At 35.9% G+C, this 19692-nt stretch overlaps 1 protein-coding gene across 6 annotated transcripts in view; it reads left to right on the top strand.

The window, feature by feature from the left end:
• LOC144450726 (UNC5C-like protein) overlaps window positions 1-19692 on the top strand; it is a 22236-nt gene continuing 2544 nt past the window's right edge. The window contains exons 1-14 of one of the 6 annotated variants that reach the window (XM_078141413.1): window positions 1-180; window positions 9500-9614; window positions 10868-10918; window positions 11184-11228; window positions 12059-12118; window positions 12407-12451; window positions 13110-13166; window positions 13934-13978; window positions 14684-14773; window positions 15650-15727; window positions 16068-16142; window positions 16295-16351; window positions 17036-17595; window positions 18666-18806. In XM_078141413.1, coding sequence (XP_077997539.1) covers window positions 9521-9614; window positions 10868-10918; window positions 11184-11228; window positions 12059-12118; window positions 12407-12451; window positions 13110-13166; window positions 13934-13978; window positions 14684-14773; window positions 15650-15727; window positions 16068-16142; window positions 16295-16351; window positions 17036-17595; window positions 18666-18806 — 1398 coding nt within the window. In that variant the 5' untranslated portion in view covers window positions 1-180; window positions 9500-9520. Of the gene's footprint in view, window positions 181-5818; window positions 6011-9499; window positions 9615-10867; window positions 10919-11183; window positions 11229-12058; window positions 12119-12406; window positions 12452-13109; window positions 13167-13933; window positions 13979-14683; window positions 14774-15649; window positions 15728-16067; window positions 16143-16294; window positions 16352-17035; window positions 17596-18665; window positions 18807-19692 lie in introns of those variants that run through there. The other 5 variants (XM_078141412.1, XM_078141415.1, XM_078141418.1 and 2 more) reach the window with 5 other exon arrangements.

The raw sequence follows: 19692 nt of genomic DNA on the forward strand, positions 1-19692 counted from the left end.
AAGCCTTACTGACTACTGTGCTGCGAAACTTCAGCAAACCACAGTCTGAAGAATTCAAGTTTCGTATGGCATACGCCTTCAAATTGTTTGGAATGTACCCAGTACGAATAAGGATATCTTCTAGATCGGCCTAGCCAGGCAAACCCAGAAGAGTTTATTTCTGTAAGGCCCAAGATCACGGTAAGGCCCACACGAATTTAGCTGCAATAATTACAGCGTTTGTTGTGATTTTGAGGGCTTTTTCGTCCGTTTTTGTGCCTATTTCCATTCCGATGTTTAAACCCGAATCAAAAGCTACAATTCCTGTAACGCAAACGCAAATAAACGAGACCACACGTTGAAGACGTGAGAAAGATGTCAGCGTACTGACCGTTTCAAAATGCTGCATGCATTGCTACATTTGCCGATTTTGACGGATTTGGGGTACCTCTGAACACTTCTTGTGTCTTGAAGACTCCGTAATTAATGTTGGTGTCAGATTTGTCAGGTATGACGTAATTTAGCAGACAAATTCACTCAACTTTGCGATTCCGTTCTGAATCGCTTCCGTCTATTTGCTTTTCTGTTAAAGGAATTGTAGCGCTTGCTTCAGGTTAAACATCGAAACGGAAAAAACCCCACAAAAACAGCATAACAAAACCTCAAAATCAAAGCAAACGCTACAATCATTGCAGCTAACGTGGACTCTGCTACAAATCACCAGCGTTGCTGTTTTCATGTGAGGCAATGTCAGACATTGACCTGTCTAAAGAACTGTCACCAACACCAGAGACGTCGAACTATTTCCTCCTTTGTCAACTTCTTATTAAAGGAGGAACTAAAGCATTGACAACAGTCTTCGATCAAATTAATCCTCCACAGAACTTGGTGCACACTCTAAGACAAACAAGTATCCACCAACGATTCTTAGTCTTAAAGACGAGGAAAGTTATCAATCAGTCACAGTGCAATTTATTATTTCCAATTCAAAATACTAAAGTATCCTCAGTGAACTTTGACATATCTTTACTGTTTGTATTGTTGAGAAATATACGTAGACTACCGACACCAAAGCGTGGGTAAACACGTTATGTACCCATATGTCTAGTGTGTAGAGTAGCAAAACACAAAGAGTCACAGAATTTCTGGTTTGAAGGATTCTGCCGACAACTTTCCAAGTGTTTTGAAAAATGATATTCAAGTTTTTCAACGCTTGGAAGATAAGGGGGATCAAGTTCGCCAAAGTACATTGTCTGTATCTTCAACCCTGACAGATTTATCGTTTATTTATTAGAAGTTGAGAAGGGTAGAGAGAAAAGACAAAGTTTACGGCGTGATTAATACACGCATTTATTACACCATTTCAGGATTTGATGGTAGATGTTGGACAAATACAGGTGAGGAGATTGAAACAGGACCAACAGTCTCGCATCAAAAACAGAAGTCAAATATATGACGTATCGTTAAAACATTTTGTATGGCGTACTTAGATTTGACAGTTTTAGCAACTATATAAAACAAATTATTGTGTTACTAAACCTGTACATTGGCTTGGTGTAAATCGCTAACAACACACTGTCGGTGGGTGAAACGAAGTAGACGACATTCTTTAACTTGTGACTTGTGTACAATTTCTGATCTGAAGTTTTGACAACAATGTGAACATGGCTACAATTATGCACTTGACGTATACGGGACAAAACGGCGAGTTGATTATTTTTGAACTTCTTCACTGCCCTATGTCAGGCCTAAAAACAAAACAAGAAATAGCTATAGTATTCCGTTCAACACAAAATAAGCTTAAACGCGACCTCTGACATACGGCGTTTGTATAAAGTAACATATCTGAGCCCCTACTACAATTTGTGAAAATCAAAGGTAACCACTATACCTATGATATAATATCACTTGATAATTAAATGTACGTGTTTGGACATATAAGGTAGGCATTTTTTTAAATTTAGAATGATTTTGTTTGTTTGTTTGTTTGTTTGTTTGTTTGTTTGTTTGTTTGTTTGTTTGTTTGTTTGTTTTTTTTTTTGGCATAATTAACTGTTACAATAGTTTTCAAACATTTGACCATTCTGACTCATCAATAATGCTTTATCACATAGACCTGAAGCCAAAGTGTGTAGCAACCTTTGTTTCGAATGGTTTGGGCGGCATTGACCTTGCACGTCTATAAGCAAAAAGCACACCTGTTAAACCATTTAACAATGTATTGGGTAAACATCTCAAACTACAGGAGCTTTCACATTATTATCCCATTCATCTTATTTTCTTTGGTACATGTACATCTATTCATTTTGCTGTAGAATAACCGTCTAAATATGTATATATTTGTTTGTGTTTAATACTTCTTGTATCGTTAGTGTTTGTTTCACCATCTTGTGTCCACGACTTCTCGTTTATAAGTTGTTACGGAATGACGTACTCGCCACACTGTTTTATGTCAACTAATCGCAAAGATGTACATGTGTTTTTATAAGTCACCTGTCATCAATCTTGCATTCTGATTGGGCGAGAGCCTTAAGCTTGTAGATATGCAGGCGTATTTTTCAGCGACATCTGTCACTGGGAAAACCCTTCCACTGGATGGCGCTATTCCCTTCAGCAACAGCACAGGAGCATATTGATATGGTATCTCTGCCAAAATAGTAAACACTCTTCTGACAATTTGAGTGGACACTTAGTCTAATAAACTAGTTTAAAATACATTTGGGTATGTCTTTGACGAAGACTTGTTTCACATAACAAACCAAATATTTAATATATGACATTTTATTACTGAATAATTTTTATTAACTAAGGTAATCCGAGAATTGCGGGATAAGGAAAGGCAATGTCTTCATTCCCGAATCTATCAAAAGTTGCTTTTGCCATCGTTGAAGGCATTCAGATTTCATATGGTTAGAAAATGGAATCGCAGAGGGACACATATCACACGACATTTTCCAATAGACTTCTGACGGCCCACCCAATAGTAATTACTGAAGGCTGTCTAATTGAATCGATGCCAAAACAACAACACATTGCATTGTTTTTTTTAATCTATGAACAATACGCCTGAAATGTGTGATTTCCATTGTTCGCTGACCCATTTCGTACCATGGCGTGATTGGAGGGACAGTCTGGGATTTTCCAATTCGTTGCTGTTGCTATAATTAACTTTATCATAATGACAAACAGAATGTTACCATGAAACGTTGCAACATTTGGCTTACCATGATTGCGAGATTAATGGTCAAGTAATATGGTAGCTTTTCAGTGTTCTTTAAAGGACCACTTTATGAAATTTCTCCAGGAATAAATTACATCTTTCAAGCATTTAATTCATTTGATTTGAAATTCTCAGCCTTGATTCAAGGCCATTCCAAAAATCCTGTTATCTTAACTATCATCTGTAATAAACAGAGTGAGAAAATTTGGTTTGACCAAATGTTGACTTTGGCTACCTAGAGGGATGCCCGCCTATCAACAATGTAAGTGAGAGCAATGCCCCTAGCAACCACATCAATTATGGTATATGTCATGTGGTACAGAATGCTATTATGCGTCGTATATGCACATGGTACTGTTGTCACATCAACATCGTCAACATATCCATTTTTCACTGCATGTCAACCTGTATTCTCAGGGGCTTTTATATTGATCATGCAGAAATGATATAATTAGTTGATTTAGGACTGAAGGAAAACTATCTCCAGTGTGATCATACGATTCAGACCTAGAAAAGACCTATCCTATCAAGTAAATATATAGCTACACGACATTCCTGGCCCTGTTTCAGAAATTACGCAATGTGAGGTAGACCATTATAGGTTGCACAGTTTATGGGGTAATAATTGTTTAGCACTTTAAGCACCACTTCTTTTCATGTGCTCCACAAATAATATGCGGTTTTGTTCATGTATATCAGCAAGCACAAACAGACGGAGTCTGGTCTGATTTATTTCTTCCGATGTCATCAAAACAGCAAACAATACATACAACATATACCTGGGCCCAGAACATATACACGAATAGAACAATTATTAAAAAACATTCCTATAGGAACATATAACAATATTCATGAAATTAAGGTTATAGACCACGCAAGAGCTAGAAAAAATTGTGGAAGAATCAGAAGTCATAAATAACATCTAAGTATCACTATGTGTGTTTGTTTATTATGTGTTAGTGTTTTTGTTCTTCTCTCCCCTTCAATGGTGATGGAAAAGATATCAAATTGTGATTAATAGCACACATTTCGTCGAAGATTGCATTGTAGCTTTTCTCGTGACTGTTTATCATATTAATTCACTTAGATTGTGTAAAGTTTTGTGTGATTGTTTTATCCAGTACACGAGGATTTATGTTGCAATACAGAAAGAGCTATTCATCAGTATACGTTCCATTATGTTTGCTATCAATTCCAGACTTGTCTATAACATCTAAATTCATTTTCTTTAGTATTGAGTGATGATTTCGAAACCATTGTTTTCAATTTCCATGATGCTTTCGGATATACTTGTGAAATTTGCTAAATAAGCACTAAAATTTTATTTATAATCTCCTGGTATTCCGAATGAGTGATATGTCTTCGAGAACGACTGATTCCTCTCATGTCGACCGTATCCCCCCCCCCCCCCCGGCCGTATATGTTGAGATCGGTAAAATTACACCACAGACTTTCAGGTAGGGAACATTTTGCAAACGACGGGATGTTTGTCAAGAGAAGTTATTAATTCTTTGACAACATATAGACACTGTCATCGGGAAAAATGAGACATATCGAGAGACTGGCTAATTACGAATGGGTGCCTACACCGGTTATGCATAGAACTCGGCTCAGAGTCATACGCTAAAAACATCAACACTGGCAAGTTATAATGTCGAAAACATTGTGAAATTTTCAAAAACACATTGTCAAAAGTTCTATCAATAGTTGAATTTAACGGACAACGATTTCACTGCGTTGTGCAACTATCACAACTGGAAGTTTTTATGATGTTGATGTTAGCATGTCTACGTACGTTAGTGGCTATACGAAAGGCGATAGATGTGTCCAAACGAGGTGCATTTGTTCACTGATTACACTGATGATGATGATGGTCGATATTCGGTAATCCATGAATAGCAAGGAAACTATATTTCCAAACTACATCGTAACTGTACAGGTTGATGATGTTTACAAATAATTCAAAGTAGTTCCGACCATATCACTATAGTGTGACGTCAAAGCATAGTAATAAGAAATGTATGCCTTTCATATTACTATACTTCCACGTCACACCCTGGGAATATGAGGGTCTATGTATATAATAAATGATAGTAATATCATGCATCTAGATGTGTATAAGTATGGGTAACGTCATTTAACAAAGCATTTTCAACAATATCGAAAATGGAAAATCACACATTTTACTTCCCTATTAGTTCAAACACGTCATAGTACAAAGGGCACAGAGATATTGGGATTTACATAACATTTTTTTCTGGCATTGGTTCACGCTGTATTCCACATATACCTGGTTAATAAGTGATTACGTTGTACAAAGTAAATCCTTGGTAGTTTTATATTTGATCTCTCAAACATGAAGTCGAAAGTGTAACTCAATTCTAGTTATCAGCAATTTGCACGGATAAGAAGGTAGGAGAAAATATGTAGATGCAAACATTCCTTTATTAGGTAATTGCACTGACGCATATGGCGGAACGCCTCCAGATGGCTACTTAACCTATAGTATGAACCTGTGGACATAAACATGTCTTGAACACAAACGCGTCGTCATGACATCTAGGTGTTTAGAATTTAACTTTTGCGAATAAAAGACACAAATGTCATTTATCGAGCATGGGTGGTCATCACGGATCCCAAGCAGCTGTTTCTAACAGCGCTTGTAGAAGATTTTGTCCAAATAATCGTTGAAATCTTGCAATATGCAGACGCGGCGGCAGGGCTCAGTAAATACTGGGTAATACACTGTGACAACTCAAGTTAAAGAAACAACTCATATGCCATAAGGCATAACTTTCATCCCTAGAAAAGGTGAGTTTCTATGTATGTTCCGTAGTACTCCAAAATGTCACCATTGGAATTATATTCCTGTTAAAATCTGATGATGAACGCTGGGAAAAATAATATTTGTCGGACATGACCGATTCTTAGGCTGTCACATGACTAAATGGATAGTGATACTTTTTATAATCGTAAAATTTGAAATTACAACAAATCCCACTTTCATGTCGTTTGAATCACTTTACATTCAAAGTCGCAAATATTTTCGGTATTCTTCATTTATCCAAGCTCGAAGGTGTTATGATCTTCTCCGTCGATGGGAAATTTTTGTCCGACGGAAATGTTTTCTACTGTTTGTCCAGGATGTGTTGGCGATAGGTGCAATGGTGGTTATTTAATGGCAGCTAATCTATACGGAACGAAATATTCCCCCTTAGGAGGTATTCAATGGCGGTAGGCTAGTGTAGACGCAAACGCGTCCTGACCTGTCCTAAAACCGTCCTGACTTAGGACAACGTAGAGAGGTTTCCAGAACCGCCCTGATCATCCTATGTGCTCTGTGGACGCATTCTAACTGTCCTTGAAAATTCTACTGAAAAATAGTAGTAGGTTACTGCCCCATTCTATAGTTTCAGTCAATTGTGGTTTTCAGGAGCGGTCCAGGACGGATTCAGGAGGGATGGATCACGCGACATCCACGTCGTAGCCTATCTTTGCTCAGGTCAAACGTCCTACATTTACTGCAGAATATAAATATTCCGAACAATTTCCGGTTCTTTTGCAAGTAGAATTTGAAGATGAACCTAAACGTCAAATGTCATTTCTGACAGATTTAAATTTAGGTATTTTGTATGAAACATAGTGCAGACATGTAAAAGAAGTCTATAGGTACACAAGTTCCATTTTTATTAGCTATTTGTGAATGTTGCTGTTTGATCTTGAAGACAAATGTCATGGTAAAAGATTTAATTTATTACTTATTAAACTCGAATGCTTACTATCGAATATGTAGATGCAGTATAATGTGTATTAATTATGCTTTAGTTAGAAATTTGTTATTTGACCTTGGAGGTGGATGTCATTATGCAAGTTTGAAGTCTTATAAGAAAGCTCACCCCTTATCATGCGAAGGCCGCAAATTTCAAAGACTATCACACACACAATAGAGAAACGTTTCTTTGTCTGTGGTATTATTGTTCATTGTTCAATTGGTATTTGTACACCACAGACTATCTACATTCTTATTTTCAGAATAGTGGTTCCTTTATTACTGTTCGTTGTTAGAAAACTGCAGTCAATATATATGGTCATAACATAGCGGTGTGACTAGTATCAAGATTTTAACTGCTGACGTCATCAAAACAGTGAACATGATATATGAAATATACCTCCTTTAGATCGTAGAAACGTGGCCATTGATGACAGGGAACATATATTTGTGAAGGAAATAATAACATCTGTGGTATTAGAAGACAGCTCATATAGATATTATATTTAATGTGTATGTCTCCATGCTGTTATGCTGTTAGTGAGATGGAAATATACAAGGTATCGTCAACAATGCATATTTAACGGTCTACTGCATTGTTGAATATGTTCTCAATAACACAGCAAAGAATTGAAGAAAAAAAAAACATTGTAAGGCTCGTCCCTTCCTGGTTCAAAGGTCATGAAGGACTACATTAACCATGCTCTCCGAGCGTGATAATCGTCACGTAAACACATAGTGGCCTTGAAAAACTGGCTGAGTCAATTTGATGACGTATAGAGAGTTGTCACTACTTTAAAACATGATGTCATTGTACACTTATATGATATACTCGACTATACACGACTATGTGACCGAAACCATTCACTTTAACAGCAAGGACCTCATTCCATCGCTATCGCCATATAAATAAGTTTGTTGTTTTTCTATTATTTTTATGACAGTCGTTAAATAAATGAAAATAATGTTCCAGCAAAGTATGAAATAATCCTTGTGTTTTAGGTATGAAAAGCAGAGTTTAAGACCTCAAATAAAAAAGTTTGCGCTGTTCCAAGTTTCCCAATTGTTTCAGGTGTGGCCTAGCAATGCTGGCAACTCCACACGCCAATTTAGACATAATGTGACCAAAACTCAATGTTTCAATTTTAGACCACCACACGTTACATCGATATCTAAAGACAAGTATTTCAAGGGCATGCCGAATATCTAACAACCGTTGATAAAATCTCAGCCAGAGAATTAAAATTAGCTTAGTCTTTATGAGGTGAGTTTCACGTCTCCTTCAAGGACCTCAGTTTGACTAATTTACCAAAATTGCAAAAAGTTTGGAGTGGCTCCCATTTTCAGGTAGAAAAACAACCCCGTCAACAGTTTAGACGAAATGTCTACTAGAACACATATCCAAAAGGGTGGCACATATACGAACAGCCCTGGTGGGGCGTGGGATGTGGTGAAATAAATTACATCATATTTAATATTTATTACATAATAGCTTATAGGTACGTTCTGGAGTTAGCTTCCCTGTAATAAAAATATCATGACGGACTTACACAGGGCATAACGCACAATCAGTTTAAAGTATTTCGCATTGAGTTTTCGATCTGTCTTGGTCGACAAGCAACATCAGAATGACACTTCCCATAGTTTAATACAGCAGACTACAACGTTGTCATGTGACTAGCCGATTGTAGATGTAAAGGTGCTTCGATGCCCCCTGTCCATGTTGATTTCGGGACTGTAGCGTCTGATGTTGAAAGCTCCCCTGACCTTCTCAAGAAATCATGGGGTGGGGAAGCATTATTAATATGTTTGCTGAGGGCGGGCGGAGGGTCTAGTAAACCGAGACTACTTCTTTCTAGCTTATTAATCAAGTTCTTTTTTATCACCTTGGGAAAAGTGACGTCACAGTGCATAACATGTCTCTGTAGATTAATACAATACTCTTTATTATCGCATCGTATATAGAGGGCGGTATGCCATCAATCTGTTTCTCGATATAAAAACGATAGAAAATAGCATTGCATTTTAACGTATTTAAGTAGCTATATGTTTCACTCTGACGTTTAGTGATGAGACCAATGAGCTATTATACTTCAATGGTGAGACTCACTGAAAATGTGTGCAATTATTCAAACATGAATTAAGGTTGTTTTATAGGTACGAATAGAATATTTCACATTGGGACACAGAATGATGTGGCTTTGTTTGGTGGCGACATTTTGAATAACGTCCAAGACATTTTGTTTGTTGTCTGGGATAACACCAACTGTTTTTGGTATTGGATATGTTGTGTCTGGTAAACTTGATTTATTATCACTTTTGTGAAACACTGTTGCTATTACTCTCGTGCAATTACTACAGAGTCATGAACAGGAACCCATCCTTTCATTGAGTGGCGTTTCCAACCGGAAATAAGTAGGCTGTTGGATCACTTTTAGTGATGTTGAGTAGACTGTACTTTCCACACAACTATGATGGTTGCAAGGAAGACATTCTCTAACACTAACATTTGTTTATATTTGTTATTTTAGATTTATAGCATCACATTACTCATGGTTAAGCACCAACAGCAGCAATATCCTAAACACAAAAGTAAGCACTTTGGAAAGAAGATGGGTATGTGCGTTTCGAAGTCAAAAGCTCCCGGTAAGTGAACTGTTCAGTTAGATTTAAAATTAATTTTAATACAAACGTACTCAATATAAATTAAATATTGACATGAACAAACAAATAAAAGCAACATAAAAATACAAGCAAACAAACAAACAAATAGACAAAAAAACACCCCCAAAACAACGTATATCTTCCTGCATACCAAGGCGTACACAATATAAGGCTATGTTGAATGAAGACATATGCATTCTTAACGAAATATATAATGTCTTTCTTGTTACCTTCATCGTAGCTTCTTAGTATTATTGGAATAGAAATCAAGTTACAAAAAAAAATAAAAAAAAATAAAAAAAAAATAAATAAAGATAAAAATAAAAGATAGAAATCAAGTTCGGATACGAACAAAATGGTTTTGTACATATAATTGTGCACCAAACATATTCTAAACCTTGCCTTCAAAATTTCCTTACTATTCTTGACTGCATAAACATTTTTGTGTCACATTCTCGTAAAATGGAATGTTAATGTGTTTTCTGGTGCATACATCAAACTGAGAATTGTGTATCTCCATCTTGAATATTTATTCGTGTGCCAATTATTATCCCTATGTATGTTATATCATACAATGCGTTGTTCAAAGTATATAGATAGAAAACCTACAAATTTTGTAGAACATATTTCTTCCAACAACAACAACAACAACAACAACAACAACAACAACAACAACAACAACAACAACAACCTACTACTTATCTAATGTACATCGTATTTCAAAATACGGTTCAGAGGCTCTGTTTGATACAGTCGCGCAGAAAAGTAATTGGAAACTACACAGGTAAGACAATAAAAAGATTGAATGCATGCAGTATCTTGCAACATTTTGTCTAAAGGAAGTAAACTGACGTGTAACCATGCAAACATAAGGTAAAACAGCAAAAGGTTGGCGTCTGTGTATCTGTGTCTTGTTAGAATACGTTGGTTTAAATGCAATGGTTAATTTCATTCTGACTAAATGTAGCAATAGGCGATTTTACCATGAATTTGTAGCACGTACAGTTTCTTATTGATTTCTGTGCGGTCGTATCAAGCACATCCACTGAACGATAGTTTGAAATCCTCTGTATTTGAGTGCAATAGCTGAGTTTTCGTACCATTCGTGGTTGGCATGAATTTTGATCGAAATGGTGGGATGATGAGGAAATAGCATAGTTTCAAATGCATCCATTACTGAACTTTACAAAACTTATACGCAGAGTAAATATGTGCCATGCATTCTTAATTTTCAGAAAGTGGTGGAGATAAAGGTCCAATATCTAATTGGTCACGTGACATTGAAGGTAGGCCTACTTTCAGTTTTATGAGGTATTTATATCGCATACATTTTTCACACGATTTCTTTGGGTACTACTTTGAAATTACTGTAGATTTTGTATTTTGGTCTTTTTTGTGTTGAATTTAGTGAAACTGATGAAGTATAAATCTTGTGCATTGTGTTGTTTACTACAGACTTTAACAATAGTATGATAAAGAAACTTTCATGCTGAACATCTGGCGCCCAATATCGACCACATTTGAAACTTCACTCCTCTCTTTTACAATTAGGAAATGTAAAAGCGTATGAAAACCCAATTGACGTTTCAGAAGAGAGTGAGTAACTATTACACACTATCATAAACTTAGCATTTTCACATTACTTACATGTTAGATTCCGGAGTTTAAGAATAATTTATTCATCTAGCTGCGTTTTGATTTCCAGTTTTGACTACGATACTATTTGTTTCAACTTGTTTGTTCCAAATTGGAGATACAAAACTTAACTGAGAGTTGCATGCATCACATTTAAACCATTACCTTAATTTCTAATTCCATTCAAATTGGTGAGATAATGTGGTACAACTTATTTTGTCTAGGACAGCTTTAGTATCAAGTATGTTTTCAATGTCATTCCATGTCATGTGAAGTAGTGTAACGTATCAGTTAAAAGCTTATGGACACATTTACTATTAAAACACTTTCGACGTAAGGTCTATTGATACAATTAATAAGTAATTATTAATATACACGCGTTTTTCTCTTCCATCTTTATAACTTCCTTGTCGTTTTCGAATTATAACTGCATGTTCAGAATCATTCAATCCAAGTGATTTCACGGAATAACGATAAACATGGTACTGCGTGTTTTGCAAATTCTTCTATGACTGTATTGCTACTGAACGTAGCGTTTTCTGAGAAGCCAAAAATATTCTAGTGCTTTGGCCTCAAACCACTATTAAAATATTTGAGCGTTGAGGTATGAACATGCCTTCAAAGTTACGTTTTGTGTATTAATTATTCATTGTGTATAGAGTTTGCTTATCGATATAGAAATGCAATGTTCTTGCACATGGGCCGCTGGCCTTGAAATGCAAATAAAACAATCATGTTAATAGCTAATGGACTTACGTAAAAAATACACGTCTTACATGCTTAAATTTTAGAAACCGCTGTAAATGGCAAATCGACTGATTCGTCAAAAATCCAAATCTGGGTCAATGAAGGTAGGTCTACATCAAATTCAGTGGGAGTAACGATAACTCTGATAAATCTATAAAATTGCTGGGGGAGTAAAACTTTACAATTATGTACATGTTTGTCTTTTGTTGGGCTTTCGTGAAGTAAATTAATGTCGTGAATTAAATTAATGTCGTGGATTGTCGGTGTCAGAGTGGTTACCCATTTGCCTCTTATAGTCTGGGTTCAAACCCACCAAGTATCGGCTAGTTTTCAAGTTGATTATTCTTACTGAACTTACGTAAATAATATATCACAAGTATTGTCATTCTCAGAAACCAATTATGAAATGATGCGTTATTCGCCATATACTACTAAAGGTAAGACTACCTTGTAGATTTACTACAACATTACGGGGTGGGGTGTATTAGTTACAAATTCTGTCTGTCTGTCTGTCTGTCTGTCTGACTCTGTGTGTGTGTGTGTCTGTCTGTCTGTCTGTCTGTCTGTCTGTCTGTCTGTCTGTCTGTCTGTCTGTCTGTCTGTCTGTCGTTGATTATCGTGAATTATAAACCTGTTCATGTTGTAGTCGATGGCCCAATGGTTAGCTTAGTGTTTTCCTACCTGGGTTCATACCCACTTTGTGCCACCTTGGTTTGATTAAACACCCACTGAGATGTGTGTGTAAGACGGTAGATAGTTAGTTTTACCGCACCAAATACAACTAAGCAAAGAACGTCGGATTATCCCACGTATCGTTTCGTCTGAACTTGCCGTCACGCTAAAGGGTGTGCCACAGTGACGACGATTTGTAATCTTGCATTTTGGATCGCAGCTTGGTTAAGAGGTTGATCAACACATGTCGTACTATATCTCCATTTGTAATATATGCGATGACGGGGCGCCCTCAAACATTGGTCAATCCCATTCAGAGCAAGCCGGTGAGGGCGATACGACATACCTTACAGTGAAGTCTTACTGTTGTACTATCTATGATTGAAACACATACACACTTTCTCTCCCTCTGTTTACATTTAGACAGTGATTTAAAGTATGATTACGCTGATCATAAACCCCGTCATGTTTTACTAAAGGGTGAGTGAATATTACAATATCATAACGTTATCATTTTTGTATTATGACTTTTAATATGGTGCATTTTATCGTGTTTACATTTCCTGTCTTGGAAACGTTTGTTTCAGTTAAATTTTGTTTCCAAATGTAAATAAATGCTTTTAACCTTCCCACCAACACTGCAAATGCTTCTCCTATGAAATCAGATTCATTTATTGCAATAATTGTTGTACAGTAGATTGTTTCATAATTCTGTCATATGCATGGGTTATGTTGTCATACAAGGACATTTATTGCATGTACACGACTTATTGTAATGCAATTCTTGTTATCACAAAGAAGTCGGACCAATATGATGTCAAATGAATGATACGACGAGCCACATGCGCTCCCAATTTGCTGTATATTTTAATAGTTATCTCTTACCAAGCTGAACTTGACTTTACCATCGCAATGACGATTGCTCACAAACTGTTATTTTTGTTGTCCAATAATATCACCTCACTCACTAACTCTCACACACACACACACACACACACACACACACACACACACACACACTCACTCGCTCGCTCGCTCGCTCCACTCACTCACTCACTCACTCACTCACTCACTCACTCACTCACTCACTCTTCATCCATCCATCCATCCACCCACCCACCCCATCCACACACCCGGGCGAGGAAGGAAACAAGAATGATGAAGGAGAGGTTATACATCGAGTAAAACATAATTAAGCTATCTTTTTTTCTGCAACGTTGACTTGTGCTCCTATTAATAATTTATAGATGAAATGGATGAACAAGGATTTCCGAGCGACGGAGAATATGAAAGTAAGTTTGGTATGCCTTTAAAATCTGTATGGTACACTGATGACCGCCAACTTCATCTTTAGTTACATTCTCGCACAACGTACATCAAAGGTTATAGCTTTGCTTTTTTGAATAGAACTCTGGGAATCACTACATTGTTACAGTTGTTTGTAAATATCACATTCTTAAGAAACGGGACCAGGTTGAATTTTGATTGAAAACAGTCGGATGGAAATGGATCAAGACAATCATTGACATTGGAATAAATTGCAAAATAAAAAACATAGAACTGGGTATTCATACAATGTGTCAAGAAGGAGGTGGTTATGTATAGGCAGCCACAATTCAAAGGCGTGTATTAATAATTCACAACAAATAAGTAAAAACAAAGGTATAAAATAAACACACACCGAGGGCGCGAAATTACAGCTATATTAGGGAATAATGCAATCACACCTCCTCAAGTGCAATTTTGGAAAAATGGTATAAATAATGTTGATTTGAAACGTTTTCGCTCATATTTCCAAGCTCCTGGAAACCAGTAACGTAGACAAGGGTTATCGTCACATAGACAAACCGGGTTATAAACTCCCCATTTTCTGTTCAAAAACATCAACTTGGCTTGTGAATTGAATTGTATGTTGAATTATTTTCCCAGTGTGTGTTTATGAGTTTTAACGTCCTAATAAGTATACATTAACTAACATTCGAATCTTACTGTTACAGGCATCGAAAAAATGACGAATACAGTTTCACCAATTACCAATGAACTGAATGAGAAATTTCAAAAGAATAAAAGGCATAACCACGTAAAAGGTTAGTAACGTAACCTAGAGTGACATGCGAAGACAATGACATAAATGATAAAGACATGACCCAAGAGCCGGGCGTCTTTCATGAATTAACGGATAAACCATTTAATGTTGAACCGGTGAACAGAGGCATATTAGAACTTGTGGATTGAATTTAATATAATTCGAGTGGCCCCTCTGTATGTGTTGCAATGTTTAATAAAACAAATGTTCATGCATAAAATCACATTGTATTCGTAAAATGCATGTTTTTCATTGCTTAATTTACACATTTTTTTTTCATAAAATCGTTATTTTCATATTCTGTATTTCTTTATTAGTAAATGTCATTTTACTATTCGTCAATGTCTATTCATGTACTTACATGTACTTTCATGTTCGTCAAAAGTATGGTATATTCGTTAATCTTATATTTGTATTCGTGATTTTCAATATCGTTATTAATGAATGTTTGTTGCATTCGTAAATATTTTCAGGATTCATCAAATTCTTTTCATATTGGACAAATGTTACATAAGCAGGACTACCGTAGGCCTTGTAACCAAACCAATGCAGAACATACTTTTTAATCAGAGGTGATGGGTTGATGGATGGATGGATAGATAGATGGATAGTTAGATGGATACATATATGGATGGATGGATGGATGGATGGATGCAAAGGTGATGGATGGATGAATTGATGGATGGTTGGGTGAGTGGATGGATAGCAGGATTGATGGATGGATGAAAAGATAGATAAAATATAACAGGCATAGCATATTTAGATTTATTACTTATATAACAGGTGGTCACAACTATGCAATGTCCTCTGCGTCCTTAGAGCGCATTTAAGTTAGTTAAACATACAAACGAAATTTCATCTTTATTATTCATTAAAGATATCAAGAAGAAGAATTCTGGAGACAAGCAACTAGCCAAAGTTGTGTACACTAAGGAAGAAAATGCCTCTGTAGTTGGTATGTATGTATGTATGTATGTATGTATGTATGTATGTATGTATGTATGTATGTATGTATGTATGTATGTATGTATGTATGTATGTATGTGTGTGTGTGTGTGTATGTATGTATGTATGTATACGTACTATGTATGTATGTATGTATGTATGTATGTATGTATGTATGTATGTATGTATGTATGTATGTATGTGTGTGTGTGTTTGTGTGTGTGTTTATTTATACGTGTATTTGTAAATAGAACACTATTTGCTGGTGAGTGAAATGACATGGCTACTCTACTTCTGTTGTCAGACAATTACAAATACGATACGAATGTTTGTCCTTTCTTATTCATAAGTAGGTGCCGACCGAGTCACGAATTCCGAACTGAAGCCGCAATGCAAGGAGGACGAAGAAAGTCCTTATGTAAATTGTAAGTTTATAGACACACATATGCAGGGGCATGACATTTTCACGACATTATTTGTAGAATGAGTTATATACCATGTACATACTCTTACGATCGTGGTTAGAAAAATGAGATAAATCTCAAATAATATTATATCATATGGACTTGTTCTGTAGGTGAACCGCTAAAAAATAAAGCTCGAAATCCAATTCCTCAAAAAAGTGACATTGAAGGTAAGTGCATTATACGTAATGAAATTATATAGCACTTCTTTGATTTGTATATGACACATGTTGTGTTTTCTTTCTTTGGGCAAATGTTTTGCTGCTATATTCTGAAACTACCCAAAAAGTTCAACACGTACGTATACTACTACCTTTATCTTAATGAGAGGACAATTTCTCTCATCACGCTCTTTAAATCAATTCAACGGTGTACCATTATGTCGATATACGACCTAACGTGTCTCATCTGTCACCCGAAAGATCCAATTAAAATACTATCAGAGACTTCAAATTATCAGTTCTCCAAATAACTCCTTTAATGTAGCTCTTTACAGATATTTATCTCATTTTAAAGATTATAAAACGCATGTGTCATGAGAGAGAAATAATTTGTTTAAACGACATTTCTATCACTTAAATCTAACATTTCTTGCTGTGAAGTTGGTTTCGGTTCATCTAATATGTACTGTTCTTGGATAAATTACTGCCGATTGAAAATGGGGGGGTGGGGGTGATACTGATACTAAAGCGGAATCTTCTGTGACAGAGATAATTCTTAGGATTTTGTATGGAGGTAACGAGTCATGACCAAGGCAGCTATTCTGCCTAGTATGTTGGTTTAGAGAAAAACTACAACATATAACAGTCTCCCTATTCAGTAAAATATATATGACATTTTTGTTTACTCTTTAGAACCTATTGACGAGATTCAAGACAATGAACTTAATCTACCGAAAGCGGGCATAGTAGTTATTGCTAAAGTTGATCAACGTGGGAACCATATAGTGGTGCCCGATACTCAAATCGAACTTACAATACCAGAAGGAGCAATCAAAGATGAAATGACAATATTCGTTGGTTTAAGTAAACAGTGGACTACAACTTGGCCTTTTGGCCTGACTGTAACCTGTGGTCCACATGGTACTAAATTTCTGAAGCCGCTCATTCTTTCCTTCCCGCATTTCTTCAACTTTGATCGTAAGGGAAACCGCTCGGCTATCCTGACAAGTGATACGGCTGAAGGCGAAACAGATAATTGGCAACCCTTGGCCATGTACCAGTCGGTCGTATTTGGTGACCGCTGCTTTGTTTTCACAAACCATTTCTCAAAATTTACTTGCTGCTGTGAAAAAAATCCAAAACCACACGAAGCAATGAGTCTAATTGTTTTAGCTTACATTGACGAGCTGGTCTCCGGTAAGGACGTCACCTTAAGAGTGCACGTTGGAGAAAAGACACAAGAAGTCAGAGGGGTGAGAACTATTATAGTAACCCTGTCAAACAGTACTTGTACTCTTGAGTCCATATCGAAAGATAGTACTTTCAAGCTTAGACACAGACAAGGAAGTGTTTGTGTCTTAGACCACTATAGAAAACAAACATGACTGGTATGCAATGCAGGTATCATTGTCGTACCATCTTAACTTCAAACAGGAATTCGCAAATCATCGAAATATTCAACCAACATACAATAACAATGCATCCGAGAAGTTTGAGTTCATATTTTTTAAAGTTGAATTATTAGTTAGAAATTGCTCGTTATATATTCACTAAATTGCTTATAACTTATAATAAATAAAACAAGAAATTACAGTGATGTTATATCTGAACGCGTTCCTTGAAACATCAACTATCTAATGGCATCTGTCTCGAATACACCCAAAGGAAACCAGGAGCGCAAACCAGCAATTGCGAAAATGCACGAAAAGCGCGCAATCGGCAAACTTCGGCAATACAAAGACTTAGTAGGACACTACACAGACAAGTAACACGTATCGGTGGACACTATGCGCGTTGCTAGCAAGGCAATATGCATATCTTTCTATAGTGGTCTGAATTTTACCAGTGTCATACTCACTTCTACTCCAATAATGTCATGCATGTGAACGAACAATAGTCATGGGGAACGTTCATTTTAATACGAGTATATAATATGCCTAATCAAAGAAATGAGACATGCAATAATATAATTAATATGAAAAAGTTAAGTCTAATCCTCCCGAATTCGTGTATACAGCAACATGTGCATATATACAACCACGCATTAACCAACAAGAAACTGAACATGCTACACTTTATGGTAGAAAATGTGAATGAGTACAGTTTCTTGCTACATTTATCCAGGCAATAGATATAGTTTCAGAGCCGTCGTTTCCCTTGCAGAAGGAGCCGGTTTTTTTCTTCGATGCTTAAACCATTGGTTTGAAATCAATATAATCAATATCACAATAAACTAAATATTCGTGAACTATGTTCTTATTCTTGGAATTTGTTTTTAGTATATTTTGATATATTTAGTCGGACTTTTCTTTCTTTTTAACAGCTCATCAAAAATCAAGAAAGTGAACTCGGTGGGACATTGGCAGATGCAGAAAAGACTGCTATAATTCACAACAACAATAAGGACGTGTGTTTAGAAGTTTCTAATACTGAAGATTGGGAGTGCACTGATAAGGAGGATACAGTGAGTATCACAGGACTTTGCCCTTGTTTATATCGCTTTAACTAGATTTTCACACACACTTACATATACCCCATATATTTTAGACAGAAGGGTCATATATAAGATATATTTTTCAGCTCCCTTTGCAAATGTGTCCGGAAAGTTTCAAAAGGCCATACTAAAAAGACATGAACTTAACACTTAAATCTCCTTATTTCCACTACAGAGATAATCTAGAGAATGTAGAATTGTCTACTTATACTGAACTTTACAACCCAACATTAAACCAAAGTTAAACTGAATGCCTCCGGTAAGGGCAAAACCATAGACTTTTGGGCTTATACACATTGTTGGAATGCACAATTCAAAACTATAGCTATTATACATGATGTACCATGATGTACCATTAAATTGGAAAATTAATTATATGAAACTAAATAAATGAAATTTGAAGTTTGCACAGTTAACATATTGTCTAATTATTAAAAGCAAGCTTTAAATGACACATGCACTTCTTTACTATCGACCATTAATACAAATACAAAATTATCTGAAATTTGAAGTGTGCATTCTAAAGAAATAGCCTAATTACCGAAAATCATTAATTATGCAAATTAGCCATAAGTTAAAATCTATATCAGATGGGCATTGTCATGGTTGATGTATGAGCCAAATTTTAAGGAATTTGAAACGTGCATTCCAAAGATATAGCTTAATTACTGAAATTATTCATTGAAGGAAAAGGCTATGTCAAAAAACTTGTTGCGCATTGTTATGGTTGGTATATGCACCAAATTCTATGAAATTCTTAAGATAAAGCAGAATTACCAAACGTCATTAATTGTGCAAATTAATAATTAAACTAATCCACATCATAAAACTTCATAGGACATATGCGCTTAGTTAT

This window comes from Glandiceps talaboti, chromosome 20 (assembly GCF_964340395.1).
Source record: "Glandiceps talaboti chromosome 20, keGlaTala1.1, whole genome shotgun sequence".
Lineage (NCBI taxonomy): Eukaryota > Metazoa > Hemichordata > Enteropneusta > Spengelidae > Glandiceps > Glandiceps talaboti.